At 40.3% G+C, this 15,827-nt stretch overlaps 1 protein-coding gene across 1 annotated transcript in view; it reads right to left on the reverse strand.

The window, feature by feature from the left end:
* The window catches only part of LOC111973470 (cadherin-10-like), a 58,542-nt gene that overhangs the window by 18,187 nt on the left and 24,528 nt on the right, over positions 1-15,827 (reverse strand). The window contains exons 3-6 of the mRNA XM_024000841.3: positions 15,110-15,404; positions 6,936-7,055; positions 4,708-4,875; positions 4,053-4,240 (exon numbers count right to left, since the gene is read on the reverse strand). Of these exons, the coding sequence (XP_023856609.1) occupies positions 4,053-4,240; positions 4,708-4,875; positions 6,936-7,055; positions 15,110-15,404 (771 nt within the window). The remainder of the gene's footprint in view (positions 1-4,052; positions 4,241-4,707; positions 4,876-6,935; positions 7,056-15,109; positions 15,405-15,827) is intronic.

Consider the following 15,827-nt stretch of genomic DNA (forward strand, 5'->3'; position numbering starts at 1 on the left):
GGTGTTCTCGGGGTGATGAAAGGTGTTGGGTTTGCACCAGACATAGCGTTTTCCTTGATGGCCAAAAAGCTACATTTTAGTCTCATCTGACCAGAGTACCTCCTTCCATATGTTTGGGGAGTCTCCCACATGCCTTTTGGCAAACACCAAACATGTTTGCTTGTTTTTTTTCTTAAACAAGGGCTTTTCCTGGCCACTCTTCCATAAAGCCCAGCTCTGTGGAGTGTACAGCTTCAAGTGGTCCTATGGACAGACACTCCGATCTCCGCTGTGGAGCTTTGCAGCTCCTTCAGGGTTATCTTTGGTCTCTTTGTTGCCTCTCTGATTATTGCCCTCCTTGCCTGGTCCGTCAGTTTTGGCGGGCGGCCCTCTCTTGGCAGGTTTGTTGTGGTGCCATATTCTTTCCAATTTTTTAAATAATGGATTTAATGGTGCTCTGTGGGATGTTTAGAGTTTCTGATATTTTTATAACCCAACCCTGATCTGTATTTCTCCACAACTTTGTCCCCAACCTGTTTGGAGAGCTCCTTGGTCTTCATGGTTCCGCTTGCTTGGTGGTGCCCCTTGCTTCGTGGTGTTGCAGACTCTGGGGCCTTTCAGAACAGGTGTCTTTATACTGAGATTCTGTGACAGATCATGTGACACTTATATTGCACACAGTTGGACTTTTTTTTACTAATTATGTGACTTCTGAATGTAATTGGTTGCAACAGATCTTATTTAGGGGCTTCATAGCAAAGGGGGTGAATACACATCCACGCACCAGTTTTCCGGGAGTTTTTTGTTTCATTTTTTGAAAGAAGTAATTTTTTTAAATTTCACTTCACCAATTTGGACTATTTTGTGTATGTCCATTACATGAAATCCAAATAAAAATCCATTTAAATTACAGGTTGTAATGCAACAAAATATGAAAAACGCCAAGGGGGATTTATATTTTGCAAGGCACTGTATCTCTATACACTATTCAGCTTTATATTGTTCATTCTCAATGCCTACAGTCTTAGAAAATGTGTTATTTTTTAACACATTATTGTGTCTACTTAGGGACGACACAACATGATTTGTGTAAATGTTTCAAAATATTTTGTGTCAATTCCTGCAATTAATATGTAAAAGCTGAAAACCATACAACACACCCTAGATGTGTTAGATTGTCGACCAATCACATTGCAGATATGAAGATAAATTACATGTCTTTTTCTAGAATAATCCAATCAGTTAGATTTTTTTGCACCCGTTACTGAAATGGTTGTTCAAYTTTAAATGGTTTAGGTAATCTCCTCATAATGTTTCTAACCCTGGCTTTCATTCCATAGCAATGGGAAGTAGGGGTGCTGAGGGTGCTGCCGCACCCCCTAAAATAAATAATAATACAAAAAATTWAATAAAAAGTTATTCACAAAAGAAGTGCACTGGACCTTTACGACTCCTGTTTTAATGGACCAATATAGAGTACCACGGTATGAGTCATAATACCCATACAACTTTGCGGTCAAACAAGGAAATGGTTCCAATCGTTTTTCCACCATTAATTTTTCCAATAGGGGATTTTAGAAACACTTAAAATAAAAGCTTTGTTTCGTGTAGGCTAACCCTGGTGTGACGTTTTGATAACCATGTAAATATCTCTCGGACAAAGTGACTTTTATCTGCCACCCTAGCGAGACAAAAATATTGCCGTATCTTGCAAAACAAGAAAAGTCTCAGCAAGCAAAATTACGTGAAAAAGATTTCTAAAATACGTATTTTCCAGAAATTGAGGTTAGGTTCAATTTAGGTTTTGAATGAAAGTCGAAAAGACATCTTTTCCAGACYTTGAAATCAGGTTCATTTTCGGTTCTGAATCGAAGTTGAAAATATGTATTTTCCGGATGTTGAAATTATGTACATTTTCAGTTCTGAATGAAAGTTGAAAAGACGTAATTTATCTGTTTGGACCAAATCTGAACTAAACATAGACGTTTATGTTTGGGCCAAATCAAGGCTGGTCCAGGCCGGAACAAAAAAAGACTGCTAGTTTGAACAGGACCAAAAATAGACATCCAAAAGATGTTGATGTTGATTCCTGTGACTAATCAATTTGGCTGTTTAAGCTCTGAATATCAGCTACCCAGCTACTGTACATCAGAAGATATCCTGAGCCTATTTGCAATGTGTTTACATTGCTGTTTACATAGTAATTTTTTCTCTCGCTGTGTCAGATCATCAACAATTGACGGAAATAAACTAGAAACCAATGATCATGAAAATTTATCCCACGGGGTGAAACTCCTGGAGAGCAGTTGTGAGTAGCCTGATTATCCATTAAATATTGACCATTTTACTTCGACGTATCCTGTTTTCAGGATATGTTGTTTGTTAACATGTCAGCAAATTTTTTGAATTTATTGGGTGCCATTTAGGTATAAGTCTATTTGAATGGCGCAAACTGTATGATGGGCTCCCGAGTGGCGCAGTGGTCTAATGCTTCGAACACACCGACAGCGTCATTGCATTTTGGTACACCAGAATTACATTCATTTCCAATGAAATGCTGCGTTTCCCTTGCAGCATTGAGTTGTCGAGGCAGTTGCAGTGCGTTCGGTGTGGTGCATACATTGGATTTATCGAAAGTTTGCCTCAAACTGTATGCATAGACGGCTTGACAGAAATGGTAGCAGAAGTTGAATGTTGGTGAAGGTGAAACTTTTGTTGCATCCATATCCAGATGATACTACATGCTATTTTGCGCAATGACGCTGTCGGTGTGTTCAAAGCATAAGGCACTGCATCTCAGTGCAAGAGGCATCACTACAGTCCCTGGTTCGATTCCAGGCTTTATCAGATCTGGTCGTGATTGGGAGTCCCATAGGGAGGAGCACAATTGGACCAGTGTCGTCCAGGTTTGGCCGGGTAGGCCGTCATTGTAAATAAGAATGTGTTCTTAACTGACTTGCCTAGTTAAATAAAGGTTAAATAAAAATAAAAAAAATGTAAAAAGTAATGTAAAAAGTGTCTGTGTAAAAAGTGTAAAAGTGTCTGTGTAAAAACCAACATGTTTTTACACCTCCGTGTGTACAGTTAGGGGTGTCAAGCTACTTTTAACATAATCATTGTGTTGAAAAATGTACACAACGTGTTAAATGTGACAACACAGTGACTGTGTTAAAAGGAACACGTCGTCCCTAACTACAAAGAGACGTGTTAAAAAATAACACAACTTGTGGCGTTTTTAATACATCTGTTCTAAGAGAGTAGATGTATGTTGACTTCGGATCCACAATGTGATTGGTCAATTAACACATCTAGGGTGTGTATACAACACAAATTMTTCAACACAATGATTATGTTAAAAGTAGCTTGACACCCCTAACTGTACACACGGAGGTGTAAAAACATGTTGGTTTTTACACAGACCGTAAATTCGGAAAGTATTCAGACCCCTTGACTTTTTCCACATTTTGTTATGTTACAGCCTTATTCTAAAATTGATGAGGAGAATGCATGTTTTAGGTTTTCAGATTTTAACACAATTGCAGGAATTGACACAAAATGTGTTGAAAAATGTACACATCATGTTGTGCCAACACGGTGATTGTGTTAAAAGTAATACATCTGGGATGACATGTTGTATTTCAAATAACTAAGAGTGTACTGTATCAATAACTGGTGGTCAAGTCGAATAATCTTTATTGCACTTTCAGATATGCAGGACTGCTATCATTTTTCATCTGAGCCTGTGTATACAGTACGTACGCCCCACTTAGGTTCTTAAATTTGCATAATTTGCTGAGGCTCTGAAAAGTATGGCCCTGGCTAAGAAAGGAAAAGCTAAACCTGGATTTCAAAAGTCTCAGACTCTTTATTCAAATCCCAAGGAGGAATAAGGGTCTCTTGACAGTGAAAATAATTAAGTACTTTCATGAAGATGATGATAATAATAGAAGACGGGTTTAGTTCAGAGAGAGGATCACTCTGTCTGCACACAAAGTGGTATCTTGTGATTTGAAGCAGTGGGGTCATAGGCGATTAAAACATGAGAGCGTTGCACTCAGGCGGTTAGGGGCTACCTTTTTCACCCTGATAATGCCCTCCTGTGTATTTTGGTCAGTGATGATGGTGAATATGTCCTGTCCGTCTCGGTCGACGATGCTATACTGCATCTCAGCATTCCGCCCCACGTCCGCATCGTTAGCCTTGATCCGACCTATGGCAGCTCCTACTTCAGCTGACTCCAGAGTGCTCAGACGAAATGTATCTGGGGAGATGAAGAAAAACTATGATTTTAAAAAAAGAACAGAATAAGCACTGCCATTTTTTGTGCAAGTTTCCTTGTGTGGGAATGTTTGGCTACGTTATCATTAGTTGTGGGACTCCTTCAGAAAGGATTATTTCGTACAGATGGTTCTCTTTGGGACTATGATGCCAGTCCTAACCATAGGCTACATACAGTGCATAGAACAACATCTGCTTTTCAATGGACATTAAAGGTTCAGTACAGTGGTAGGAAAAAGCGTATTGGTTATGTCTTAAAAACCTTATGCGACATTGACTGTAGACAGAGATKACAAGATATTGTTGATAGGCCTACAAGCTAGAAAAACCTTTGTTGACTTGGTTCAAACAGTGTTGTACAGTTATAAAGCACATACATGTACTGTAGAGTACAGCATTGTGTGCCTAAATGAAAAACAGGTCAACAAGGAGAGCGGAATAGAGTCTTACGGTTGGCGAAGCGGGGTGGGCTGTCGTTCTCATCAGAGAGAGTAATGCTGACCGTGGTGGTTCCTGATAGTCCACCCATCTGGCCAGCCATGTCTTTAGCCTGGATCACAACCTGGTAGTTCTCTTTCGTCTCCCTGTCCATGTTGGGCAGGGCTGTCCTGATCGTACCTGAGTAAGAAAATAGACTCCTATCAGTATATATAAGTATGACTGGTGTATGATTGGTCAGGTTTAACATGAGTTCAAAATAATTTACAAGGACAATATRTACTTAATTTAGAATGAACCATAATCTGTATTGCCAGTAATAAGTATGAGCGCAATATATTACTAATCTTGTTGAGTTATCAAATGAAGGCATCAAAAGCTGAACACCAATGTATACAGTTGAAGTCAGAAGTTTACATACAATTGGAATCATTAAAACATATTTTTCAACCACTCCACAAATTTCTTGTTAACAAACTATAGTTTTGGCAAGTCGGTTAGGACATCTACTTTGTGCATGACAAGTAATTTTTCCAACAATTGTCTACWGACAGAATATTTCACTGTATCACAATTCCAGTGGGTCAGAKGTTTACATACACTAAGTTGACTGTGCCTTTAAACAGCTTGGAAAATTCCAGAAAATGATGTCATGGCTTTAGAAGCTTCTGATAGGCTAATTCACATAATTTGAGTCAATTGGATGTGTACCAGTGGATGTATTTCAAAGCCTACCTTCAAACTCAGTGCCTCTCTCTCATAGGAAAATCAAAAGAAAWCAGCCAAGATCTCAGAAAAAAATAATTGTAGACCTCCACAAGTCTAGTTAATCCTTTGGGAGCAATTTCCAAACGCCTGAAGGTACCACGTTCATCTGTACACAAACAATAGTATTCAAGTGTAAACACCATGGGACCACGCAGCCGTCATACCGCTCAGGAAGGAGACGCATTCTGTCTCCTAGAGATGAACGTACTTTGGTGCGAAATGTGCAAATCAATCCCAGAACAACAGCAAAGGACCTTGTGAAGATGCTGGAGGAAACHGGTACAAAATTATCTATATCCACAGTAAAACGAGTCCTATATCAACATAACCTGAAAGGCCGCTCAGCAAGGAAGAAGCCACTGCTCCAAAACCGCCATAAAAAAGCCAGACTACGGTTTGCAACTGTACATGCGGACAAAGATCATACTTTCTGGAGAAATGTCTCTGGTCTGATGAAACAAAAATAGAACTGTTTGGCCATAATGACCATCATTATGTTTGGAGAAAAAGGAGGAGGCMTTAAAGCCGAAGAACACCATCCCAAACATGAAGCACGGGGGTGGCAGCATCATGTTGTGGGGGTGCTTTGCTGCAGGAAGCACTGGTGCACTTCACAAAATAGATGGCATCAAGAGGTAGGAAAATGATGTTGATATATTGAAGCAACATCTCAAGACATCAGTCAGGAAATTAAAGCTTGGTCATAAATGGGTCTTCCAAATGGACAATGACCCCAAGCATACTTCCAAAATTGTGGCAAAATGGCTTAAGGACAACAAAGTCAAGGTATTGGAGTGGCCATCACAAATCCCTGACATCAAMCCTATAGAAAATGTGTGGGCAGAACTGTGCGAACTGTGTGCGAGCCAGGAGGCCTACAAACCTGACTCAATTACACCAGCTCTGTCAGGGGGAATGGGACAAAATTCACCCAATTTATTGTGGGAAGCTTGTGGAAGGCTACCCGAAACATCTGACCCAAGTTAAACAATTTAAAGGCAATGCTACCAAATACTAATTGAATGTATGTAAACTTCTGACCCACTGGGAATGTGATGAAAGAATTGAAAGTTGAAATAAATCATCAACAATTTTCTGACATTTCACATTCTTAAAATAAAGGGATGATCCTAACTGACCTAAAACACTGAATTGTTACTAGGATTACATGTCAGGAATTTTGAAAAACTGAGTTTAAATGTATTTGGCAAAGGTGTATGTAAACCTCCGACTTCAACTGTATTTACACCCCACCAACAGTTCACGGCAGACATTACCCCACACATAATATATCATTGCTTGATTCAGACAAGAGAGGAAACCTTTGATTCACCTCAACTCACTTCTCATTCACACAAAAAACACTGCATACTGAGTGCTGCTGAGTCMTTTTTTGCAGAGAGATAATATGCACACAAGATACCTAATTTCAAGTGTTTGCGTGCCCGTTTTGCTTGTTGGGAATATCTTACCATTGTCTGAATCCACTGAGAAATAGGGTTGACCCTGTAGAATACTGTACACAAGCTTGGCACTGTTCCCGTATGTTTGATCGTCAGCATCTGTCGCGGTGACTTGTATAACTGACGTGCCTGTGGAGGAGAAGATAGAGATAATGCACATAGTCATACATCCAAGATAAAGCACATAGCCATACAATTTCATTACACATGGAGCAATTATTAGGAATGCTCTAACATGCATATAATAGTCATTATAACCACAATGAAATTTGATGAGCTAATTTGAACTGTGATCCAGCTCAAAGGGAGGCAGGAGTTGAGGCATTGAAATGTATGTTGCACAGTTAACATTGCCCAGGGAATTATGCACAACGTATTGCTCTTTTCAGGATAGATATAGCAAACAAAAATATTAATAATCCCAAAATAATTGAATAAAATAAAAGTGCAAGTTGCAATCAAATACYGTTCTTGAGAGCGATGCCATAGGGCCCTRAAACTCAAAGCCAGTTCCACTGCATTTTTTTATTGTTCCCCTATAATCAGAGACTTATTTGGACCTGGGACACCATGTAAATGCAATTTTCAGGTAGAACAGTTAACCAGCAGGCTCTGGACCTCGTAGGGTATGAGTTGATTACCCCTGCCATAAGGGAACCATTTTAGGGTCTCTGAAGAACCATAAATGGGATGGTTCTTTGAAGAACCATACAACAATCCAAAACCAGAGATGTTTTGGCCCTCCAGGATGAGAATTTAATACCTCTGATGTAGGGTTTTAAGCCTTATTTGCATACTTCCCAAGGTGCCTTCTATGGGTATTTTTGTTACCTGTACCACCCATGACTGTTTGCTAGTGACAGGGAGATAGATGGTTATTAAATTCATGCATTTTCAGTCATGTGGCCTTCACCAAGTGAGAGTCTAAGTGAATAGATTGTCCTCAAAATGTAATTCTTTAAAGCTCATGAACAGTCAAAAGCATGTTTTTCATGAAATTGGATGATATTTGAAGGAAACAAGATCAACGTATGGCAGATGACTGGGTTGCGTCTACAATTGATCCAGGTTTTGGACATAAAGGTTACTGTTCCATCCGCCATGTCAAACAACGTTGCAATTATTAATTAGGGGACAGGTAACATTACCTTAACTCTTCTTTTAATACACCAATGGTAACATGATATTCTGTTACATAATTAAATAAGTCAGCCTTGTATCCAACATTGGAAAGCGTGTTTTGCAAGGAGCGTGGGTTTAAATAGCTAGATAACTTATCTAACTGGTGCGAAAATGTTACTGTAGGGGTCAAGGGAAATTATAATTAAAAAAGTTAACCATATTCCATGGCTTTGCCCCTACACAGTGCATGTGGAATATCCATCAGATTTAAGGCTAATTAATTTACTTCAATTTGACTGGTTTTCCTGATATGAACTTGTAACTTAGTAAATTTTTGAAATAGCTGCATATTTGCTTTTTACATTTTGTTCACTGTTGGTTTAGCTAGGTTTGAAAGTCAGGTGTACTCTACTGTTCAGTTATAAAATCACACCACACCACACACACAACACACACACACAGTCTTGTACAGCTAACCTTGGTGGGGCATACAAATTCAGTCCATTCAAAATCCGTAATTTTCCCTAACCCTAACCTACACCTAAACCCTAATGCCTAACCCGTACCTTACCCTACCCTAACCCTAACCTTCAAAGCCTAATAACCTAACCCTACCCCAAACTAACTTTTATCCTAACCTAAACCTAACCCAGCTCCTAACCCTAACCCTACAACTAACCCTAGCTCCTACTTAATATTTAACTTAATTGCTAACCCTAAAAATTCTAACCTTAATCTAAGTCATGTAATTAACCTTAACCTAAACCCCCTAAGAAATAGCATCTTTTTTTGGGAAAAGGGGACCTTGTGGGGCATAACAAAATTCCGCGTTGGTCAATTTTTAACTCTTGTTTACATTTCTTGTAGGTACTCTGGTCCCCAAAGAATAGTTAACCAGTCCACACACACCACACACACACACACACACACACACACACTCACACACCACACACCACAGCACACGACCAACAACACCACCACACACACACACACACACACACACACCCAACACACCACACACACACAATGAAAATTGGAATTGCGTGCCTCTGATTGAACACAGACAAATACAAACGTTCTTTTGTGCATGTCAAGCAATTCCCCTGTCACGGCCCTACAATATGATCAAGTTCACGGACAAAATAAACAACATTTCTGACAAAATAAAAATGTATTGAAAGCATTGTTTACTAATGGGGAATGCAGTCAGAGGCTATACAAGTGGTTCAGATTACAGTCACCCCAGTTCTCTCTTTGCTGAAGCCGAATGTGCACGTTTCAGTGCCCAACAGGTCGTAGATCGGATTTTTTTCAGATGTCCAGGAGGAACAAGAGAACAATAATTTAGAAGAGGAGGTGGTATCTGAAGAAGATGGGAAAGAATACAACCCAGAGCACGATGRATCATCTTCAGATGAAGAAGAAATCCCCCAAGCTGAAAGAGACATTTTTGTCAAAGAACAGCAAAATATCYTGGTCCTTGTCACCATATGACAACCAGGGCAGGATGGCAGCACAAAATGTCATAAATGTGACCCCAGGGCCCACAAGACATGTAGGAGCCCATGCCCAGGACATCGCCTCAACATTATACATATTCATCARACCAGCCATCGAAAAAATCKTCCTGGAGATTACAAATTTGGAGGGTTTCTGTAAATATGGAGACAACAGGAAAAGGATGGATGAGATTGYCCTGCGTGCCTACATAGGGCTGCTAATCTTAYCGGGTATGTATAGGTCCTGAAGCGAGGCTACATGCAGTCTCTGAGATGCAGAGAGTGGAAGGGTCATTTTCCGTGCCACGATGCCACTGAAAGTCTTTCACACTTTGTCAAGAAAGCTACGACTTGATAACCATGAGTCAAGACCTGCAAGACGTGTGAGAGAAACTGGCGGCCACAAGAGTGGTCTGGGAGAAGTGGGTGGAGCYTCTGCCATACCTCTACAACCCTGGGCCTGAAGTAACAGTGGATGAGCAACTGGTTCCATTCAGAGGTACATTTTTATTTTCAAATCAAAATCAAATCAAATTTTATTTGTCACATACACTTGGTTAGCAGACGTTAATGCGAGTGTAGCGAAATGCTTGTGCTTCTAGTTCCGACAATGCAGTAATAACCAACGAGTAATCTAATCTATTTTCATATCTGTAATGTAAGTGATTTTCACTGTGAYTTGTATTATGTATTGCTGTAATATCATTGATTTATGTGATTGTTTTCTGTGACACTGATACTAATTACTGATAGTAATCTCTTTTGTCAAAAGGTCGCTGTCCTTTCCGGCAGTATATGTCCAGCAAGCCAGCAAAGTATGACATCAAGATATGGGTGGCCTGTGACGTACAATCCAGCTACGCTTGGAAGATGCAAGTCTACACATGGAAGAACCAGGGGATACGGGTTATGCTTAATGTGACAGATGGACTGAGGGAYCACAATGTCACATGTGACAATTTCTTCACCTCTTATGAACTCAGCCAGCAGCTCCTGAAGAGGAAGATCAACATGGTTGGCACAGTAAGAAAGAACAAGGCTGAGCTCCGCCCTGCACTCCTCGCAACAAGGGGGAGAGAGGGCTTCTCCCTCACCACCACTCTAGTTTATTACCTCCCAAAGAGGAACAATAATGTGGTCCTCCTGAGCACACTGCACAAAACGGCTGAGATCAATGATCATGAGGACAGGAAGCCAGCCATCATCCTGGACTASAACCACAACAAAYGAGYCGTGAACAACCTGGACAAGATGATTGGAACTTACTGCAGGAGGATGACTGCCCGCTGGCCCCTGGTCATCTTCCATAATATCATTGATGTGTCCTCATACAATGCCTTRMTGATATGGAATAAGATCAACCCTACCTGGATGCCTGATAAGCGGAACAAGAGGAGGGTGTTCCTGGAGCAGCTGAGAAAGGCACCTGTAACCCCACACATTCAAAGGATGGAGCGCATCACACATACAGCAGCCTTTGCAGGGCTTGTGAAAGCTGTTCAGGGGGCTGAATCTTGTCCTGATCCACCTGAGGCTGCAGCTGGGGCAGGCAAGAGGAGGAGATGACAATTCTGCCCCCCAAAGAAGGACTGTAAAACAAATATCTTATTTTCTTCTTATTTAGTGTTGTTGTTTATACATCTTGTGGGTGGGGGAAATGGTTTAAAAAATGGGAGAAGACTAGAATTTTGGAGTTGAATTCCTTATTGTACAGTATATAAGAATATCACTATTTTGCCAAAAAAGTTCAAGACTGTTATTGTTTTCCTTCAATAAAATGCATTCAAAACTACTTTCTGCACATTTATGCTACTTTCTTAGGCTATACAAGTGCTATCTCTTGCAAAAAAAATATGTTTTCACCTATGCAGTACCTTTAGAAATAATAATAATAAACCTCTYGASAGACCGGGTCAGTAACTAATACTCTTAGTAAAAGTATTTATCTTCAACTTGCCATCTGTGGATTCTATTCGATTAGATAGATTAAAATTGWATGTTAAACATCACAGCATAGTTGAAAGATATGTGTTGCGTAGAAATCAGAAGAGGGTGGCCAGCAGAGATAGGTGGGATGGACTGAGGGAAGCTGAGGGTTGGGATGTGGAATTGGAGACAAGTGAGAGTGGAGTTGCTGGGCGCGGGATAGAATGACGGTCAAAGACAAAAGTKAAAAAATGAAGTCAAAATAAAACACAACAAAAAGTATGTTTGAATGACACTGAGGGGCAGTGTTGTTACAGCTAATGCCTGTTTTCCTGAGGCTGATGCCACACAGCTGTTTGTACACATGCATATACACACACTCTCATTCAAATGCACACACATGCACATACATGGACACAAACACGCATGTAAATAGTACCATACATGCACTCAAACATATTCAGTTGGCCTTGCTGTTAGGATTTTTGTTGRCCTTGATGTCRTTTTTTTGTTGCATTGCTGTTTTCTGTTTTCCTTTGTCTTTCTCTTTTTTCTCTTTTGTTAATTTTGTTGGTTGTTGGTGCATGGGGGGGGATAGTGGTGAAACTTACGCACTCCAAAAACTATGCCTAGAGTTTCTTGTTTTATCACCGCGTAATTCATTTTTGCTTTGATCAATGTCCTCGATGCGAAAATGATAGGCTTCTCTTCACTGGAAGGCATGGGACACGACTCCTCCCACACCATAGGGACTAGCATCCCAAGCTATTTGGATGGGCAATGACGGGTCAAAGTTTTGTCCGTGCAGATTTCCCGAGTTTTTTCTTGGTTTTCATGAACGCTTCCTCACATTGTTTTGTCCATTTCCATGTTTTGCCCTGACAAAGCAACTGATGCAGCAGCTTCAGCTTCATTGCTAAGCTTGGGAGAAAGTGTCCATAGTTATTCAGTAACCCCAGGAAGAATGTAGTTGGCTCATGTTCTGAGGAGCTGGGGCGTCCAAGATAGCCTTGACCTTGGACAAAGCCTTGTGAAAGTCTGTAGCGTCGATGACGTGTCCAAGGTATTGAACAAAGGATTGGAAGAATGCACATTTCTCCTTACAAACTCGCAGTCCATAGTCCTTCAATCTCTGTAATGTTGCATCCAAGTTCTGGAGATAATCCTTTGTCGTTCCTTTCCAGTAACAAGGATGCCAACCAGGTAGCATTGGTCTTCTGGCAATCCACTCAGGATCTGGTCCATCTCCTTTTGGAACAGCGCCAGTGCTACGTCAGAACAGTCAGCAGCTCTTTTGACATTTCTTCCACGTGCATCTGCAAGTAGGCTTGGTAGTGGTTTATTTTGCTTTTGACTGCCGGCTAAATTGAAATGTGGTAGCAGATACTGTTCAGCGGACAACACCAGGTTAACTGTGACTTTAAAAAGTCTCCACATTTCCCATTTCCACCATCCTTGTTAAGGACTGGTACGATGGGTGTCGCCGGTTCACTCACACTGACCGGTTCCGGGACTTTGTTTTTGACTAGAGCAGGGAATGTCAACTAGATTCAGCTGTGGGAAGAAAAACATTTCCTGAGCGGATGGTCAGGGGGCTTGAACATTATAAGAAATTTGTCGACGTCAAATTGACAGAAAGAAGCCCAAACAGATAAAATATTTGACTATAACATAATGATTTCAAAACTTGCCTAATTTGTATACAATCATGTCTATCTTATGTTTGGGAATACTGGGTAACATAATATCATCATTAAAATCACATGGAGGTGATTTCCTGGTGTTTTTACAGTTTTTTATGTCCAACAATATTTTAAGAAAAATATGCGGTATATATATTTTTTTMGCTCAGAAAATTTGGGGGGCCAAATAAAAGTTGGGGAACCCTGGACTAGAGCGTCCAAGTCAGCCTCAACTTTTGGTCTGATAGCATAAGGTACCGGTCGTGTTTTCAGAAACTTTGGTTTGTTGTTTCACTCTAATATATTTCATGAAACCCAGCTCTCCATTAAATATTTCTCCATGTTTCTTTAAGATAGGCCTGTGTCCCCATGTGTCATTGTATGCACTGATGGCCAGTCCATGATGATTTTCTCCAACCACGAACATCCCAGTAGTGATGGACAGTTTCCTTTCACGAAATAGACTGGCATTTTTTCAGTTTGTCCCTTTATCTGAACTGTGACATCAGTGATGCCTCTCATGGCGATAGATTCACCCGTGTAAGACTTTAATATGATGTGTGCTGGCTGAAGTGGGAGGTGTTCCAGTGTCTTTTTGTCAAACTGTCTGACACAAGAGATACAGCTGCCCGTGTCAATCTCTATATACACCGGCTGCCCCTCTAGCAAGGGAGAGACATAGTAGCCGTGCAGCCCCCCAGCAACAGTCAGTATATTCAGTGTGACTTCCTCGTCTGATTGGTCACTTGCTCAACAGCCTAAACATGTCTGTTTTTCTTGTGTTGGAATGTCTCTTTCTTGTTTTCAGTCTTACACGTTTTCTCTGAGCTCTTTTTGTATCTGCAGGCTCGTTTGACAAGGTCCTTTTTTACCACAGGCTCATCAATCTATGTCCTTACGCCAGCATGTAGACGCCTGATATCCTACTTTGACACAGTGGAAGCATGTGCCTTGATTTCCCTCTCCTGATTTTCAGTTGCAACTTGGTGCACATTTCCTGATGAATCCAACTGCTGAGCCTCTTTTGCAGCTATTTCCATGGACACACTGACTGTAATAGCTTTTGCAAGGGTCCGATTACTTTCAGTCAATAGTCTCTTGTGTAGCTTCATGCCTTAGCTCACATACTAGTCTGTCTCTAATGCTGTCATATAGAACATCAAACTCACAGTGCACTGATAGTTTATTTAATGCAGCAGTAAACATGTGTCTCTGATTCTCCCTATTCCTGACTTGTTCTGTGGAACCTTTCAGCAATAACTAGTGATTTGGTGAAAATGGTCCTTCCAGTATTTCCACAATATCCCCACACGTTGTATTACCTTGCCTGTAGCAGACTGCGGAGTAAATTACATTTCTTTGGCCCCATAATATTAAATAATTTAGGCACAATTTTGTCCTCATCAATGTAATATGCAAGAACAAAATATTCWAACTGTTCTGTACGTGAGCTCCACGGTTCAATACTTTCATCAAATGTGTCCAGCAATTCCAGCCACAATTCCAGTCACAGTTAACCTCAACATCCTCTCTCTGGAATCAGTTAATGATTCCATCATTATGTGAACACGATAGAGGACGATTATTTGCCATATTGGCAAATAGGTTTTTATTTAACTTGCAATTACACATTCTATTAATTTGTGGGCTCATAATTGGAAATGTATTCCAGTTTGCCCGTTTGCCTTTTTAAGGCTTTGTTTGTATTTGTGCCTACTGGTTAATCTATATTATCTTAATTAAGTTCAGTGCAATGAGGCAAAACCTTCACTAAAGATTCAACCTTCCACTATTACATATGCAAATTATGGTGTCAATTACATGATTTGATTTCCAGTTCATTATCTCTGCCTTTGTTCACTAAGTTTAAAAAATAATTGTCATTCACATTTCTTAATGGAAATACAGCATCACAAAAGGACCAACTCAGACAAAGCAGTTGTTTTTTACTCACCAACATCTGACATCTCCGGGACACTGGCGAAATAGATGTCTTTTGAGAACTTTGGCTCATTGTCGTTGATGTCGTGGATCTTGATATTAAATTCAGTATCAGCCTCCAGTGTCTTGTTGGTCCTCTTGTCCACCACCTTAGCGTGGAGTGTGTATATGGCCCTCTCCTCCCTGTCCAACCGCTTAGTGGCGTGAATGTCACCTGAGTTCTCGTCAATTAGAAACAAGCTCCCCACCCCGTCGCCAGTTAGAATGTACTTCACGTTACCTTCCCCTCGGTCCATATTGGAATGCAGCTGTGGATAGAAAGAAGGAGAAACCACGTGAGAGATTTCTTGTGAGATGGAGAGAGCATTCAGAGTCAGTCAGGAAATTTGAAATGTACAAAAATAGCAAGGACAGTTGGCAGGTTTATGTAAATAACAGATTCAACACGAAATTCAACATTACATCTTTACATCTGCMTTGGATTAGTCTCTCTGGACAGATATTCATATACAGCCAAGCTAGCTATAACATAATAATAATAATAATAATATATGCCATTTAGCAACTATCTTGAGATGTTGATTATTGCTCACTATATTGGCCTTGGATACATTAAATTCACAGACATTTGATTTCAGAGTTTATGTACTCTTGGCTGACGATTACCATCCCTCACAATTTATTTACTTAATTTGAGAAATGGAAAAACAAGAATGCTAGCACAAGCATGC

This window comes from Salvelinus sp. IW2-2015, linkage group LG14 (assembly GCF_002910315.2).
Source record: "Salvelinus sp. IW2-2015 linkage group LG14, ASM291031v2, whole genome shotgun sequence".
Lineage (NCBI taxonomy): Eukaryota > Metazoa > Chordata > Actinopteri > Salmoniformes > Salmonidae > Salvelinus > Salvelinus sp. IW2-2015.